This window comes from Pyrenophora tritici-repentis, chromosome 2 (assembly GCF_003171515.1).
Source record: "Pyrenophora tritici-repentis strain M4 chromosome 2, whole genome shotgun sequence".
Classification (NCBI taxonomy): domain Eukaryota; kingdom Fungi; phylum Ascomycota; class Dothideomycetes; order Pleosporales; family Pleosporaceae; genus Pyrenophora; species Pyrenophora tritici-repentis.
Genome location: NC_089391.1, coordinates 179,437 through 196,330, shown reverse-complemented (window position 1 = coordinate 196,330; position 16,894 = coordinate 179,437). Strand labels below are relative to the sequence as shown.

The following is a 16,894-nucleotide window of genomic DNA, read 5'->3' as shown; positions in this document are numbered from 1 at the left end:
TGCAATCAATCATAAGGTTGTTCTATACTTACTGGTCTTGAAGCAGATCATCAGACAGTATCGTAGAGCACGAAAGTACGACCTCCCGGATAGATCGCCGACGGATCGCTTCCCATTCTTGGTGCGGCGGATTAAAGGGATTATACTGGTTTAATGAGCAAATGCTCACTAAGTGAAGCAATGCCTCATGGTAAAGACAGAATGCTTGATGCTTAACGCGTCTTGCTGTGCTTTCCTCTAACGACGGCATGAACGGATTCCCTACGATTGATTCGTGCCAATTATCCAATGCTTCTGCTAGCTCTCTAGTTCTTCCTATAAAGGAACCAGACATATTCTCGTCGACAGCTTTGCGCAACTCTGCTGTATGCAGACAAAGATGCGCATATTGCATTCGAGCATGCAAGAGCTCAACCGATACCGCGGTATCGTTTCTAAGGGTTAGATTGTTTTGTGTATCTAACACAGGAAGTGCTTCTTTGTCAACGAGCTATTTGAATTAGTCCGGTCAGATCTAGGCTTATGTATTAACAGCAGTATACTTACTGGAAGAGTTTGCCACCTCAACGCATAGGACTTGTCAATACAATAGAGTACCCGCATAGCTTGCCCAACCTGCGCAGCCTGCTCTTCACTAAGGCAAGTGGCATGCACTACAGATCTCATCTGGAGTTTCAATGAACTTGCGGTTCCAGCACATCCTAGAATCAGCGCATGTATTTCTTTTTGGTTCATCTTTTCAGCAAGACAAAGCTAGACGCGTTAGTAACCCATCTTATCCACCTAAATTATGTACTCACCATAGCAACAAGCGCCTGAAGTAATCTTAGTAAAAGCATAGATAGTGTCTGTTGCTAACCCTTACCAGGAACTTATTTATACTGTCAACGTGTCTGAATATAAGTTTTTTCATATCTTCAACAGCATCTGCTAGATCAGCCTTGACAGGGCTGTTGAACTCTGTGTCGAGTAGAGCTCCCCATGTAATTGTAACTAGTAACAAGGATAACTCGGTAGGCTGGACCGATCGTTTTTGGGGGTCGAGAACTACCCTGTGTATCTGTATAACATGTTGGGCTTTTATGAAAGTGTTTAAGCTAGCTTTAGATTAGATAGATGCAGAGATAAAATGTGCACTAACTTACTTACCCTCCTGGTTCTTGAAAAGCTTCTTCGCCTAGTTAGCACACTACCCTAGTATACGATAATAGACGTACTATGAATCCATGCATCTATTTTCGGGCTCGCCATGTCCAGGGATGAGGGTTGTTTCCCATCAACACCACTTTTCCAGAAAGAAGGAGGACATAATTGACAGTCAGAAGAAAGTAGAGTCTTAATCGCTCTCATCGCAGCTTGCTTTGTAGAGTTCCCTAGTTTTGACGCATAGATAGCAGCAGTTATGTCGCATACTCTAGAAATTGGAGTAGTCTTCTTCCTAGATTTGTATTACTATGGATTTGTATGCAGAAAAGAAGTACTGACCTGTAGAGGTTCTAGAAAGACTTGCCAACCCAGAGCTGGAAGGGAAAAGGGGAGTGGGCCCTGTTGCGAAGCATTCCTTGTTACATTGTGTGAATCAACTTCACTATTTCGACGAGCAGCTAGGTTCAAGCTATTCTCGAAGGCACTTGGATTGTCGTCACTTCCAGGAGCCGACTGTAATATCTGCCTCGTTAAAATACTATTCTGCATGCAGCTGCCTGGTTCTATGTAAGTGTTAGCTCGCCAACAGTAAATTAGTGGTAAAGTATAACCCGATCAGCAGATAGAAGTATAGTTGCTGAAACGAAACGAAAAACAAGAGTTTCAAGTTAAAACGCACCTTCTCCAGATCTAGTGGCTAGATGCGATTCACCAAAGAGGCTAGCATCGAAATAACGAGGTGTCCCATGCGCAACTACTCGTGATAGATCATCTTCACGATTAATTCCGGGACTCCTCATTTGCTGTATGGGATTCTCATAAACAAAGTCGAACAAGTCTAGAGAAGCTGGCGTCACTAGGCCCTCCATTGTGGGTAAGGGCGAAGTAACGTTCTGGAAGGTGTCGCTGTAACTAGGCGAATTCGAATTGATTGATCCTCCTTGCGATACCTGAGAGCGCCGTGTATGCAGGTATATACAAGGAGTCAAGGCCTTCTAAGTAAAGGTCAGGTTTCCATAATAATGTATTATGGTTTTTTTTTACTTCACAGCTGTGACACGGACTAGCCCCATCACCTGTTCCAACAGTATTAGCATATGTTTCCTAAATTTAAGGCAGTATAGCGCACATCGGATCTTCTTTGAGCGACATTCCTGACATGCGCCTCTCCTGCGTGTGAGCTTTAGACGAGAAGTATCTGCTTGGGAGCTCATAACGATAACCAGTCTAAAAAGGCTGCACTATCAGTGAACAAAAGTAGAACAAGTGCCTCATCTTTTGGTTTTGCATTGTGTATTGCTTCGGGCTTGGTCAGCCTTAAGAATGCTGCCCCTAGACACGCATTGCAATGAAAGATCTACGTAGAGGGGCCGATTTACATCCGCACAATCCGCACAATCCGCACAAATGTGATCCTTGCACACGGCACTGATTCTGTGAGCAGCAATCAAAAGCCATGGCGAAGTAGCCAGGCTTGGTTCCATATGAGAAGACACGAGAGTAACATCTATCTCTGTGCCGAAAAACCTTGCGTGCCGAAAGCGATTTAACTGGGTATTTCTGCACACTGGGATTATCGTCATACCGGGATAGACGTTACATCTTGTTGAGTAACCTAGCTACCTTTGTGGAATGAACTACGAGGCATCTATTGACACAGCCTGCATCAAGGCACAGGATGGAGACTACCGTGGGGTGGCTCAGGGGGCAGTTGCTTGGCTGCATTACGGCTGCATTACGGCTGCACCCGGCTGTATGGTTGAGGCACGAATGTGATGTACGGAAGCAGATCCCTTGAAGAAGACTCTAGGTGCATTGAATATCACCCCTGCTCCTACTTGCAAGCTTCCGACGCAGCCGGTTGGTAGCCGGGGAACTGGGTAGGCCTCTACATGCGTGAATGTCTCCGTTACAGGCTCGCTTAGACACCGCGTTCCGAACTCGTCCGGGACGCGCCCAGATGCGTCTAATACGACATATCCACTTGCTGTCGTGATACATTTGTACGCATTTTACAAACTGCAAGCCTATCTATCCTTATAACCGCAGTTGTCGGATCGTGAGTATCGGTAGAGACGTCAGCTGCTTGACACTTCGGCCCGACTTCGGCCCACCTTGCGCAGAGCTTAGGTGTACCTTCGTAGCAGCTATGTTCGTAGAAGATCAATACCAATACCAGTCACCAGAAGAACCTCGTTGTTGTTATTCACCCGTACGATCGTACAAGGCCTACCAACACTGATCAGTGATTGCATGGCAGTCACAGACAGTTAGGTTAGAAGAGACAGATCCTATAACCCCGCGCGTTCCCTAGATCGCCTATATCAGCGGCGGAGTTATCTGTGCTAAGTTCACTGTTAGCTGTATCAGGCGTCTCATCCGGCTTGAGACCGACCGTTCCAGCCGTATCAGAGCGTTCCCAGACGCAGTCTATACACGCACCGACCCCTATCTGGTCGCCGCTTGACCCGTGTACAACCCACGACTACCGACGTATCCCTGGCGAACGCAGCCAGCAAGGCACACGTCAACAATCTACGACAACCGACGTATCCCTGGCGAACATAGCCAGCACGACACGCGTCAACAACAAATGGCGAGCGAAACGGCAAGCAGTAATGGAGGCTGTACACTCACACGAGAGGAGTTGCTAGGGACCACAAACCTAAAGGCAAGAGAGTGGCGTCACATTGACCCAAAGATCTGGGACGATGAGATCGAAGCCCCAGACGACGAGGTAGACGAAACTGCAGCAACAACGTACATTGCGCGTGCGATCGCAGACTACACAGACCGGCCGACAGCAGACGCAGAGCTCTTTGGTGAGTTCTGTCAGGACTTTGAAGGCTGGACTGAAGCTATGTTTATGCGCGCGCATGCAACGTATACTAAGGAACTAAAGCGGATCCTCCGCTTTAAGGGTGTGTACACTGGCCGTGTTAACATGCCACCAAGCGAAGCTGTAGCTAAGCTGCTGCGCAAGGAGGATTGTCCGAAGTGGCCGGACGATCAGTTCCAATCTACTGCCTTTGACGAGCGGTCAGCAGCGTATATGCTGCAACAGCGGAGGCTACTAGGACGACACACTACGGGATCGGCACAACCTACAAACGTAGGAACAGCGAGTCGAGCGCAGAGCCAAACCTCTGTAAGGGCAAGAGACCAAGACGCAGAGGATCAACAAACCGATGTCCAAGACGAGAACCGCACCCGTACCCAGGTCAGCCAACAACTAGCAGATCCGCTTGTAGAGACAATTGAACGGACACCACAGGCAGACGGGCGACACCAGGCGGACCAGCGACAGCAAAGTCATCAACCTCGCTTAACGTACAACAACTTTGACAGATTCCGCGAATACACGCCAGCATACCCACAACGCCCAAAGGGACCGAGCGTCCCTCCAATTATACCTTCAGGGGATACAGACCCATACAAGGCAGTTCCCCCAATCGAGTTTAATAATGGGAAACTAGATCCAAAGACAATCAATGTCTTTACAAAGATGTGGGATCGTGAGAAGAAATACACAGGGAAGCCGTACGACCTCCTAGACGACAAATTGAAGATCTTCTACAGCATCTGCTATCACGCAGACATCCAGCCAGACCAATTCCATGCAGTCTTTCCACGGATCCTGGAAGGCCGTGCGCAAGACTACTACCTCCACTTCGTTGATCAGCGGACAGATACATTCTTGACTGTATACACGAAGCTCAAGAACCACTTCGACACGGACGTCAACCACAGTCACTACTATGCAGACTGGACGACGACATCCTTTGCTAAAGTCCATAGGGAGAATCCTGACAAGACACTCCATGAGGTCCTTGACATTATGCTAGATAAACTCCAGTTATGCCAGAGGGCGCTTGGGCAGCAGTATATGGGAGAATATGCGCTCCGGACCACAGTAATCACAGCATGTCGAGGCGTTAAAGAGTTCGCAATGGCGCTCTACAGGCCGTCTCTAGAATGTGAGGTCCTATTTGGAGATCTACGATCTTCGATTGAAAACTCACTCGCTATGACTACCTCTGTCAACTTCACAGAGGTAGACCAAGATAACCAGTACTACTTAGACCGCCGGTACAACAGCAATGGAAGAAACCGAGGTGGGTCCCGAGGCGGAACTAGAGGCGCATTTCAAAAAGGCGAACAAAGCTTTGACAGTAGCCGTGGATTTAAGCCACGCTGGAAGAAGAAGTGCTTTGTCTGCCAGAAGGAAGGATGCTGGTCCACAAACCACACAGACGAAGAGCGCAAGACTGCCCGTGCGCAGTTCTTCTCTATGCTGTATTTTACAGGTGCGCCACCACCCAAGGACTTCTCAGTACACCTTGCAGAGTACGAAGGAATTGAGCACACCAGCCAGTATAACCAGAGAGGCTGGAAAGAGGAGGAAGACTGCGAGGATGACGACAATGACGACGGCACTGGCGACCAACAATACTTTGAGCAGCAGTTCTTCAAGGAGCAATGCCTTGCAGACCAGGCGTTCTTGCATCACATTTCTGGCGACGACATATACAGTCGAGGCGCGCCGTCAGCACCAGCGTCGCAGTTTCTGCTCGAGGACCGCTATACACGATCTCTGTACCAAGGTATCCTCCCGGATACAGGCGCTGCCAACGTATCTACAGTTGGCAAAGAGCAGTACCTTGCACTCACACGAGAAGATCCAACAGTCAAGATAGACACATCTACAGCTGGGAAAGCATCTATCAAATTCGGAAAAGGCGAGGCTACAGCGTCTATTGGAACAGTGCAGGTCTCTACAGAGATTGGGAAGATCAACTTCGAAGTGCTCGAGGCGCCTACACCGTTCTTGCTGTGCCTTGCAGATATGGACCGCTTAAAAGTCTACTTCAATAACACTACAGATGAGCTTGTTCAGGACAAGATACGCATCCCTGTTCTACGCAAATGGGGACACCCATGGTTCCATCTCAACAAGAGAGAGAGAGCAACGGTGTTTCTCACTGAGACAGAGCTGAGACGGCTCCATCGCCGGTTTGGACACCCAGCTGTCACGCGACTAGTTAAACTCTTAAAGGACGCTGGCCATAACGACTTTGAAGAGAGAACCCTAGAGGAGGTCACTAAATTCTGCCACCACTGCCAGCTCCACAGCTCCGCGCCGCGCCGATTCAAATTCACTCTGAAGGATGATCACCACTTCAACTATGAGATCCTGGTGGATGTGATGTATCTCAGCGGCAAGCCAGTATTACATGTGGTTGATTCTTCAACTGCTTTCCAAGGCGCAAAATTCCTCAGCGCTATCTCAGCTAAGGAGACATGGCAGGCACTGCGGATGCTATGGATCGACACGTATCAAGGACCACCAGACATCATCACACATGATGCAGGCACCAACTTTGCAAGCGCAGAGTTCCGTGCTGAGGCAAAGATCATGGGAGTTACATGCAAGCAGGTGCCTACAGAGGCTCACTGGTCGGTGGGCAAGACTGAGAGATACCACGCACCACTTCGCCGAGCATGGGATATACTCCATGACGAGCTCCAAGACGATATGTCCGATGAAGCGATCCTTCAAATGGCCGTGAAAGCTGTCAATGACACCGCTGGACCCGATGGTCTAGTCCCGACTCTACTAGTCTTTGGAGCATACCCACGAATGACTACAGAGTCGCCGCCGGCACCTTCAATGGTTAGGCGCAGCGAGGCTATCCAAAAGGCGACGAAAGCCCTGCGCAAGCTTACTGCAGAGCGCCAAGTTGCAGACGCATTGAACGCCCGCAATGGACCAGCCACTGCAGACATGCTAGCACTCCCACTCCAGAGTGAAGTCTTAGTATGGAGAGAGAGTGATGGCTGGAATGGCCCGTACAAGATCGCCAGTATAGACGGCCACAACGTTACTGTCGATATGGTCAATGGTCCAACAACATTCAGATCTACTGTCGTCAAGCCATACTACAGACCGGACCATCTTTGGAGCGACCCCGATGCGCCACACGCGCTGAATGAGTCGCATGAGCCGGTAGCAGTACCACCGGCAGTGCAACCACGCAAGAGAGGCCGCCCTCCAGGATCAAAGAACAAGCGGAAGGGGCACGCGTACATCACCAAGAAGGAGCAGGTCGATCTTGAGCTAGCTATCAAGCTACGTAACGATGGAGTTATCACAACATCAGGCGCACCCTTTGAAGCATCTGATGACCAAGAGATCAGCGACCTCGTAGGTCGTGGAGTCTTCAAGTTTGAGCAATACGACGAGAGGCTACACAGCAAGATCCGGATCTTCAAGTCACGCCTAGTACGTGAGGTCAAGGGAAAGACAACCAAGCCCTATGAGAAATCCCGCCTGGTTATCCAAGGCTACCAGGACCACGGCAAAGAGGCTATCCTGACGCAATCTCCAACCATCCAGCGATGCAGCCAGCGCCTGATCATGTCGCTGGCGCCCGAGATGGTACAACGCGGAATGAACATAGAGCTCCGTGATATCACGCAGGCGTATCCCCAGGCGCAGACAACCCTGAAGAGGACGATACTCGCACATCTTCCTACTGAGCTGGTACCACGATATCCGAGGGGCACGCTACTCCATGTGATCAAGCCACTGTATGGAATCGCAGAGGCAGGAGTCCACTGGTGGACAACCTATCATGGGCACCATTGCAAGGAACTGGACATGGCAACATCTACGTACGACCCATGCCTGTTAATCACAAACAGCGACACCAGCATCTTCGGCATCGTTGGCATGCAAACAGATGACACTCTCATGCTTGGGACACCCGCGTTCTCGTTACTTGAAGAGAAAAAGATCCAGAAGGCAGAGTTTAGATCGAAACCAAAGTCTGTCCTTACACCAGAAATTCAATTGGATTTTAATGGATGTACACTCACGATCGACGCTAGCAAACCAATTCTGAACCTTAGGCAGAAAGGACAAGGAGGAAAGATCAAACTTGTGGACGTTAGGGCACCCGACCGCGCGCAACAGTACACAGAGCAGCGCGCCCGCGGAGCGTACATCGCATCAACATGCCAACCAGAGGCGTCATTCGATCTGTCCGTCGCCGCTCAGGCGCAGCAACCATCAGATGAGGACATCAAGGCACTCAACAAGCGCCTGAAGTGGCAGATAGAGAACCTCGATCGTGGCCTCCGTTACATCACTGTTAATCTCACGGAGGCTAAGTTGATGGTCTTCGTAGACGGCTCCTTTGCCAACAACAAGGACCTCAGCTCACAGCTCGGCTTTGTCCTCATGCTCGTCAACGAGTCTATTGACGCCAACACCTTCACAATCCAAGGCAACATAATCCACTACAGCTCTACAAAATGTAAGCGCGTCACAAGGAGCGTACTAGCCTCTGAGATTTATGGCATGGTCAACGGCTTTGACATAGGCATCGCTATTGCCACTACCTTAAGAATAGTTACAGAACGACTTAGAATACCTGAGGTTCCCTTGGTTGTCTGTACAGACTCGTACTCCTTGTACGAGTGCCTCGTTAAGCTTGGAACAACGAAGGAGAAGCGTCTTATGATCGACATCATGGCGCTGCGTCAATCATATGAGCGTCGCGAGATCACTGAGATCCGCTGGATCAATGGTGACGATAATCCTGCTGACGCCTTCACGAAGGCATCGCCAAACCGCGCTCTTGAACGCTTTATTGACGGCAACAAGCTGACAGTCCGAGTAGATGGATGGGTGCAGAGGCCGACAAGCTTTGATGTTTGATGCTACACACACTGTCACTACCGATACAAGCAGAGTTACTAGCTATCCAGAAAGAAAAGACTTCCAGTGTCGGATCCTGAGTATCGGTAGAGACGTCGGCTGCTTGACACTTCGGCCCGACTTCGGCCCACCTTGCGCAGAGCTTAGGTGTACCTTCGTAGCAGCTATGTTCGTAGAAGATCAATACCAATACCAGTCACCAGAAGAACCTCGTTGTTGTTATTCACCCGTACGATCGTACAAGGCCTACCAACAGTTACTACATTAAACTTTAATAATGCAAGTCGCGAATTATAAATAGAGCTAATACTCTAGTAGCTTACTATACGTTTTGGTGGCTTTCTGTCTACTAAGATTTGACTAAAGGCTATGCTACAATTTCGTTATTGGATCTAGACTAGGCCGCACCTTCTGTTCGCCGTCCCAGACAAACGGGCTTAGAGTAAAGAACTTCTCCCGATTCACAATCATTAGTGCGCTGCGCTTGTGTGGTAGATCTAGCAGCTTCTCGACATGAAACCCGTGGGCAAAATCGTATGCTAGTACTGTGCTGCTTGTAGCTGCTGGCTCTCCAACTAGGTTCCACGTGCGTGGCTCGTCAAGGAACAGGTAGTGTACCAAACTAGACCACCATGCGGAGACTCGATAGGGGCCTCTGAATCTGATGTCGCCGACCAGTGAGTGCCTTCCACGGTCATAAGGTGATGATTGGTAATAAGCGCCTATGTGGTCCTCCTATAGTTATTGTTAGTATCAACAGTTACAAGAAACAAGACACGGGGTGTATACCATAGCCCAATAAACTTCAATATAAGCAAAAAAAACGTCGTTAAACGCCCCGAACACGGTGAGTACGTGGGAGTCCTCATGCAGCTTTCGGAGATACTCGCGATGTTCGTCTACAGTTCCGGTTTCGTTCTAACTAGCGGCTACACGTGGGTCGTTTTGCCAGTTGTGGAAGAGGCTAAGGTGATCTAGGTTAGTGTAGTCAAGCGCGATCAACGTAAAATGCTCCTTGAGGTGTGGTATCCACCTGCTGTAGACGACTGACCCGGGCTGAGGTTTAGGTTTCCTCACTGGATGCGAAGTGTGCCGTGGTACTGCTGGGAACTGGGTAACTAGTGCATTGTGGAATGGAAATGCTGGGTAGTTCGCGATTGGCTTATTCGATGCATCGAGTTCGGGTGCCCAAACAGGACGAGCTCCAAACGGGGAAGCAGCTCCCTGCCAGAAGGTACCTCGGAGGAGCAAGTGACCATCTTGAGGAGCGGATACATTGGAAGGCTTAGGATGGGGATGGTACAAGCCAGTGGCGTGCAATTGCTGAACTACCAGGTCGGAGTTCTTTCCAGAGAAGACGACTCGCAAGTGTTCGACTAGGGGATGTAGCGTTACCAGTGCATATGCAACGAGCCATATTTGCGGTACTGATGGTGGTTCCGCAGTCCAAGAAACAGTCAGATGGGGTGATTTCCGTGCGCGCGCCCAGGAACTGTTGTCTCCAGTTGGTGGAACTGCATTGTCGGCCAAGAATGCAATATTGCTAAAAAATAGTGTGTTGTTGTGTAAAACCTCGGGCGGTGGTATAGCTTGGCTACTTGAAGTCGACTTAGCCAGGAGGACTTGATGACCGGCGAGGGAAGTTGTGATCTCGTAAGAAGTGAGGTATGGGTGTGGAAGCTTCAGCGTCAAAGCCTCAGGATTGCTACTAGTCTTTGTAGATTGTGCCATACTTTGCGGTGTATTCAACTTCTGAATAACGAGGAGAAGATGCGAGGAGCGATGAAATATTGAGAAAGGCTGCTACAACAAGAAGCTTGATATAGTTCGGATCTACCTCGTATTAGTGAACTTACCTAGGCAGCGTGGTGTTGCAGGGATGCTGTTGGCCTTACTAGCTTGATCAGCTCCGAGTCGTGGCGGCGGCCGATCGCACCGGGTGGGTACTAGACCACTATGAAGCATGCACACACCATCGCTTCCGTACGTAGCCGCTGGAAATTAATAACATCTTTGTTTAGCCTATACTCAACAGCAGGCCTGTAAAGGTCAATATACTGAGTTTTAAAGTTTATGTGTCAGCCCTCAGGGGGTGTGTCAACTAGAATGTTCTACTATCGTCACAGCTACGTAACACACTGCTGATCTGGAATGCTCCAGATACTCTACTTCATGTATATAGTCACTCTCTGCAGCTCTCTCAATAAAACAACCTTCTCTCTCATCTCTCCTCCGATCCAACATAACAAATTGTGAGTGTGCTCCCCCTGGTCCATAGCGTAGTTTCATTGAGACCGTCGATCGAAGATACCGTAGCAGGTTTTTCAGTGCATAGCCATGGTGTTCTGCTGGATCGCTCATGTGTTGGCTTAGCTTCCCAAGGGTGAATGCAATATCTGGACGTGTAAGAACCATAGCGAACATCAGGCTTCCAATGCCCTGTTGGTACTCAGTTGTGTCAATTCGAGTGTCGTTGTCAGTAGCTGGTCTGAATAAGGTGTAATCGGCAGATGGGATCTTCTTATCCTTGTGCTTCTTGCTTGACATTCCAAACTTGTCAAGTACCGCACACAGGTATTGCTCTTGGTCAAGGAAGATTGTACGGTGCTTTCTGTCTCTCGTAACTCGCACTCCAAGGACCTTATGTACTTCTGTAACGGTGTGAGGAGAGGAGGAGGACTGCGTTGCATTGTGTAGCTATGGAGGAACTGCAGCTATATAGGTGTGTGTGATGAGAAAGTGTGGTAGCGATGGCCGTACCCAACTCTCACGCAAGTCGGTCTTGGCAAGTCCCAAACCGTTACAATATTGATAGCTCTGACCATACGGAGGTCCTTTTCAGGCCTAGAGGAGTATCTCTTCTACAAGCCTTGTTAGTAAAGAATCCTAGAGTCTTAGCTTTCTAAACGTACCTTCTCATCTTCAAACTTCTTTAGAAGAATCTCAATAATAAGCAGCGATTGAGCAATTGAGCTCTTCCCCTCCGCGTACAAAGTAGCCTCAGCAAATGTCTCAAGGAACTCATGTGCTCTATCAAGAATCTGCCAGTCCTCTCCAGTAAGCCGGTTATCTCCGAGAGCTACTTCATGCTGAAACATAAACTCCACAATCTGAGGTTTCATCATTTTTGCTCGGCTGATGAATTAATACCATGAGTTCCAGCGAGTGCGATTGTCGATCCCTAGCTGCAGTCCTACAGTATCTCGCCATAAGTCCATGTAGATAGTAGAACTGCGGAGCAATTTAGCAAGATCATGAGCTTGCGTAATGCTGGAATGTTCTCAATGCCCACAAACTTATCAGCAGTAGACTCCTGGCTTGCTACACTCTCAGCTGTATTCGCACGCCGCCTCTTTCTAGGTTCTTGTACAGCCTGATCCTTTTCCGTAGAACGCTCTTCTGCCTCTCTTTTTCGCCTCTCAGCTAGCACATCTGAGAATGTATTAATAAGCTCTTCGCCCTCAACTTCAGCGGCCTCAGTAAATGCAGCTTCAAGTGCTTCCTTCGATGACGCAAGTAGAAATGCTTGGAGGCTTAGGTTGATGATATGGGCTATACAGCGAACACGCCGTTGCTCTGCATTGAAGGAAATGCCCTTTGCATAAAGTAGCCTTTCAAGATGCTGCAAAATAGTGTTATTTGAGGTGGCATTATCTATAGTATACCAGCCAATCTTTGACGCAATTCCATAGGTCTCTATAACCTGCAGAAGCAACTCAGCTTGACGCTCTCCACTATGGGTATAGCGACATTCCATCGAACACCAACTTTTCGAGATGACAAAAAGGTCCTGGATTACCCTTTTTTCATCTCAATTCCATTGAAATGCCTTCCTAGAATCAGTTTCCAACGTCTGCTTTTGCGTGCAGGCGTTGTGGCGGGCGCGCTGGCCGCTGCAACTTTGACAGAGTTGTTACCTGGCCTTAGTTGAGAGAAATCTCTGCAAGTGGCCCGTGCGCCAACTGATTTTAGATGTTCGATCGAAGGCACCCTCTACGAAACCGACAGAGCAACGGCTCTTCCTTAGGTATATAGCTCTATTGCTGCAAAGTAATAGGCCTATATATCTAGATGCTACCTATACCCGAACGCCCTAAACCAACTCGATATACCGACCCCATATACCGAACCGCTCTAGCACCTGCTTTCACCAGCACACTCACGAGCAAAACACCGACCAGGCACTAGATGTATAGATCTATTATCTCTCTTGTAGATCCCTATATACAGACGCCTACACCAAATACCCTCTCCACCGAACGCCCTAAACCGACTCGATATACCGACCCCATATACCGAACCGCTCTAGCACCTGCTTTCACTAGCACACGCACGAGCAAAACATCGACCAGGCAATAGCTGTATAGATCTATTCTCTCTCTTGTAGATCCCTATATACAGACGCCTACACCAAACGCCCTCTCTACCGAACGCCCTAAACCGACTCGATATACCGACCCACTATACCGAACCGCTCCAGCACCTGCTGTCACCAGCACACTCACGAGCAAAACATTGACTAGGCAAGATGTATAGATCTATTAGTGGTTGTAATAGATCCCTATATGCAGACGCCTACACTAAACACCAATATTTTCTTTCCAAAAAGAGCTCGCTGTTACATCTCTTTCTATTCACCACACTGCTCTTTAGCACCCGCGCCAATGGAAGACTAGCTCTGAAATTGGAGTACGCAAAACACCACCCAAATTGTACAAGACCCATAGAAACTCCACAACGACCATCATACATAGAACGGCTTAGCCAAAGTCCTACATAGTCACCGACTGATACAGGACTCTAATGGAAATATAATAATATAATAATAATACAGACCAGACCACAAACAACCACACATCAACTTCGAGTTTTTCAGAACACGTAAAACTCCATCAGAAACCGACTAAACTCATTAAAAGAAACAGATTCCAACTACTCCCAAGCCGTGCAGCCGTGTGGTCGTGGAGAGACAAGGAGTCAAACATCCTGAACGCGACGCGTCCGAGTCCTGAAAAACAAAAACGCACGGTCCACCACCTATCGATAAGAAAACTACAAACAAGAATAAGATGCCACCAGACAGCGACACTATCGAAGTCTATATACCAGCCTCCAGCCCAAATCCAAACTACCAAATAGCTGATGAAATGGAGCTAGAGGGAGAACAAAGCCCCCTAGCTACACCAACCAACCAACCTACCCAGCCGATCTCCTACCCAGCCGATCTCCTTCGAGATCCCAATCCAACTAAACAAGCGACAAGCCAACTTCTCACCAGAGATAGCCTACAGAACTAGGAACCCCTTCCAAAATAATAATGCAGCCAAACCAGTTGCTAAAAATGCGGAACAAGCTATCTACTGGGCAAGAGACCTAATCCTCCAAGCATCTACAATGGCCCAAACCCACATCTCCCAAAACAAGATCCTAGAGCTCCTAGACGTCTTTAGAGACTACACAGAAACAGGAAGAGTCACAAATAAGATCAACGACAAGCTATCAGCTCAGCTAGCCTACCATACTGCAACGCTTACAACAGCGTCACAACAAGCTACAAAAACGCTTAAAAAGGCCGTCAACGCAGCCACAACACCAAACAACCCACCTACCCAAATCAACCAGGATCTAATAAGCAATAATCAAAACAGCCAACAAAACATCCAGCAAAATAGACCCTCGTACGCTGCTATTGCTGCCCAGAACAAAAACAGCACATGGACCACTGTACCAGCAAGGAAGAAACCAAACAAGAAGCCCACTAGCTACTACCAGGTAGTTCTAATACTAGAACAGCCACAATCTGATACACCACTTCAAATAAGAGATACAATCAACAAATCATATCTAAAAGCTGGGATTAAAGACCCAGTAGTTAGAGAGGTCTCTACTTGTCAGATAGCAGGGTTACTCGACGTTGGCAGCAACCAATCAGCGTAGAGAGGGTCAGTGCGCCCCTCAAGAGGGCCACAAGCGCGGACACACGATAGAAAGAACACAATACAGACAATCATCAACATCCATCACTTTTGTGCAATATCTCATTATATCTGACAAGAGTATTGGAAGTTCGACTCTGTTCACCGCAGAATTATGATACGATTGCAACGACGTGCATAAACTTCAAAACTCAGTATATTGACCTTTACAGGCCTGCTGTTGAGTATAGGCTAAACAAAGATGTTATTAATTTCCAGCGGCTACGTACGGAAGCGATGGTGTGTGCATGCTTCATAGTGGTCTAGTACCCACCCGGTGCGATCGGCCGCCGCCACGACTCGGAGCTGATCAAGCTAGTAAGGCCAACAGCATCCCTGCAACACCACGCTGCCTAGGTAAGTTCACTAATACGAGGTAGATCCGAACTATATCAAGCTTCTTGTTGTAGCAGCCTTTCTCAATATTTCATCGCTCCTCGCATCTTCTCCTCGTTATTCAGAAGTTGAATACACCGCAAAGTATGGCACAATCTACAAAGACTAGTAGCAATCCTGAGGCTTTGACGCTGAAGCTTCCACACCCATACCTCACTTCTTACGAGATCACAACTTCCCTCGCCGGTCATCAAGTCCTCCTGGCTAAGTCGACTTCAAGTAGCCAAGCTATACCACCGCCCGAGGTTTTACACAACAACACACTATTTTTTAGCAATATTGCATTCTTGGCCGACAATGCAGTTCCACCAACTGGAGACAACAGTTCCTGGGCGCGCGCACGGAAATCACCCCATCTGACTGTTTCTTGGACTGCGGAACCACCATCAGTACCGCAAATATGGCTCGTTGCATATGCACTGGTAACGCTACATCCCCTAGTCGAACACTTGCGAGTCGTCTTCTCTGGAAAGAACTCCGACCTGGTAGTTCAGCAATTGCACGCCACTGGCTTGTACCATCCCCATCCTAAGCCTTCCAATGTATCCGCTCCTCAAGATGGTCACTTGCTCCTCCGAGGTACCTTCTGGCAGGGAGCTGCTTCCCCGTTTGGAGCTCGTCCTGTTTGGGCACCCGAACTCGATGCATCGAATAAGCCAATCGCGAACTACCCAGCATTTCCATTCCACAATGCACTAGTTACCCAGTTCCCAGCAGTACCACGGCACACTTCGCATCCAGTGAGGAAACCTAAACCTCAGCCCGGGTCAGTCGTCTACAGCAGGTGGATACCACACCTCAAGGAGCATTTTACGTTGATCGCGCTTGACTACACTAACCTAGATCACCTTAGCCTCTTCCACAACTGGCAAAACGACCCACGTGTAGCCGCTAGTTAGAACGAAACCGGAACTGTAGACGAACATCGCGAGTATCTCCGAAAGCTGCATGAGGACTCCCACGTACTCACCGTGTTCGGGGCGTTTAACGACGTTTTTTTTGCTTATATTGAAGTTTATTGGGCTATGGTATACACCCCGTGTCTTGTTTCTTGTAACTGTTGATACTAACAATAACTATAGGAGGACCACATAGGCGCTTATTACCAATCATCACCTTATGACCGTGGAAGGCACTCACTGGTCGGCGACATCAGATTCAGAGGCCCCTATCGAGTCTCCGCATGGTGGTCTAGTTTGGTACACTACCTGTTCCTTGACGAGCCACGCACGTGGAACCTAGTTGGAGAGCCAGCAGCTACAAGCAGCACAGTACTAGCATACGATTTTGCCCACGGGTTTCATGTCGAGAAGCTGCTAGATCTACCACACAAGCGCAGCGCACTAATGATTGTGAATCGGGAGAAGTTCTTTACTCTAAGCCCGTTTGTCTGGGACGGCGAACAGAAGGTGCGGCCTAGTCTAGATCCAATAACGAAATTGTAGCATAGCCTTTAGTCAAATCTTAGTAGACAGAAAGCCACCAAAACGTATAGTAAGCTACTAGAGTATTAGCTCTATTTATAATTCGCGACTTGCATTATTAAAGTTTAATGTAGTAACTGTTGGTAGGCCTTGTACGATCGTACGGGTGAATAACAACAACGAGGTTCTTCTGGTGACTGGTATTGGTATTGATCTTCTACGAACATAGC

The 16,894-nt window shown here is 48.4% G+C and overlaps 5 protein-coding genes across 5 annotated transcripts; 4 read left to right on the top strand and 1 right to left on the bottom strand.

Moving 5' to 3' along the window:
• Positions 1 to 3,739: 3,739 nt before the first annotated feature.
• PtrM4_055580 (uncharacterized protein) lies at positions 3,740 to 8,869 on the top strand (the record flags this gene model as incomplete). Its single annotated transcript, XM_066105165.1, has 1 exon — positions 3,740 to 8,869. The coding sequence occupies one exon, from the start codon at positions 3,740 to 3,742 to the stop codon at positions 8,867 to 8,869; it is 5,130 nt and encodes a 1,709-aa protein (XP_065963792.1).
• Positions 8,870 to 9,241: 372 nt separating this feature from the next.
• Positions 9,242 to 12,626, bottom strand: PtrM4_055570 (uncharacterized protein; the record flags this gene model as incomplete). The annotated part of the gene is made up of 8 exons (XM_066105164.1): positions 9,242 to 9,604; positions 9,803 to 10,577; positions 10,603 to 10,702; positions 10,726 to 10,763; positions 11,181 to 11,520; positions 11,697 to 11,730; positions 11,782 to 12,004; positions 12,067 to 12,626. 8 exons carry the CDS (start codon positions 12,624 to 12,626, stop codon positions 9,242 to 9,244), a joined length of 2,433 nt encoding a protein of 810 aa, XP_065963791.1.
• A 1,637-nt stretch (positions 12,627 to 14,263) lies between these two features.
• PtrM4_055560 (uncharacterized protein) lies at positions 14,264 to 14,806 on the top strand (the record flags this gene model as incomplete). Its single annotated transcript, XM_066105163.1, has 1 exon — positions 14,264 to 14,806. One exon carries the CDS (start codon positions 14,264 to 14,266, stop codon positions 14,804 to 14,806), a length of 543 nt encoding a protein of 180 aa, XP_065963790.1.
• Positions 14,807 to 15,326: 520 nt separating this feature from the next.
• PtrM4_055550 (uncharacterized protein) lies at positions 15,327 to 16,139 on the top strand (the record flags this gene model as incomplete). The annotated part of the gene is made up of 1 exon (XM_066105162.1): positions 15,327 to 16,139. The coding sequence occupies one exon, from the start codon at positions 15,327 to 15,329 to the stop codon at positions 16,137 to 16,139; it is 813 nt and encodes a 270-aa protein (XP_065963789.1).
• A 126-nt stretch (positions 16,140 to 16,265) lies between these two features.
• On the top strand, positions 16,266 to 16,685 carry PtrM4_055540 (uncharacterized protein; the record flags this gene model as incomplete). The annotated part of the gene is made up of 2 exons (XM_066105161.1): positions 16,266 to 16,268; positions 16,323 to 16,685. The coding sequence occupies 2 exons, from the start codon at positions 16,266 to 16,268 to the stop codon at positions 16,683 to 16,685; spliced, it is 366 nt and encodes a 121-aa protein (XP_065963788.1).
• Between the last annotated feature and the right edge of the window lie 209 nt (positions 16,686 to 16,894).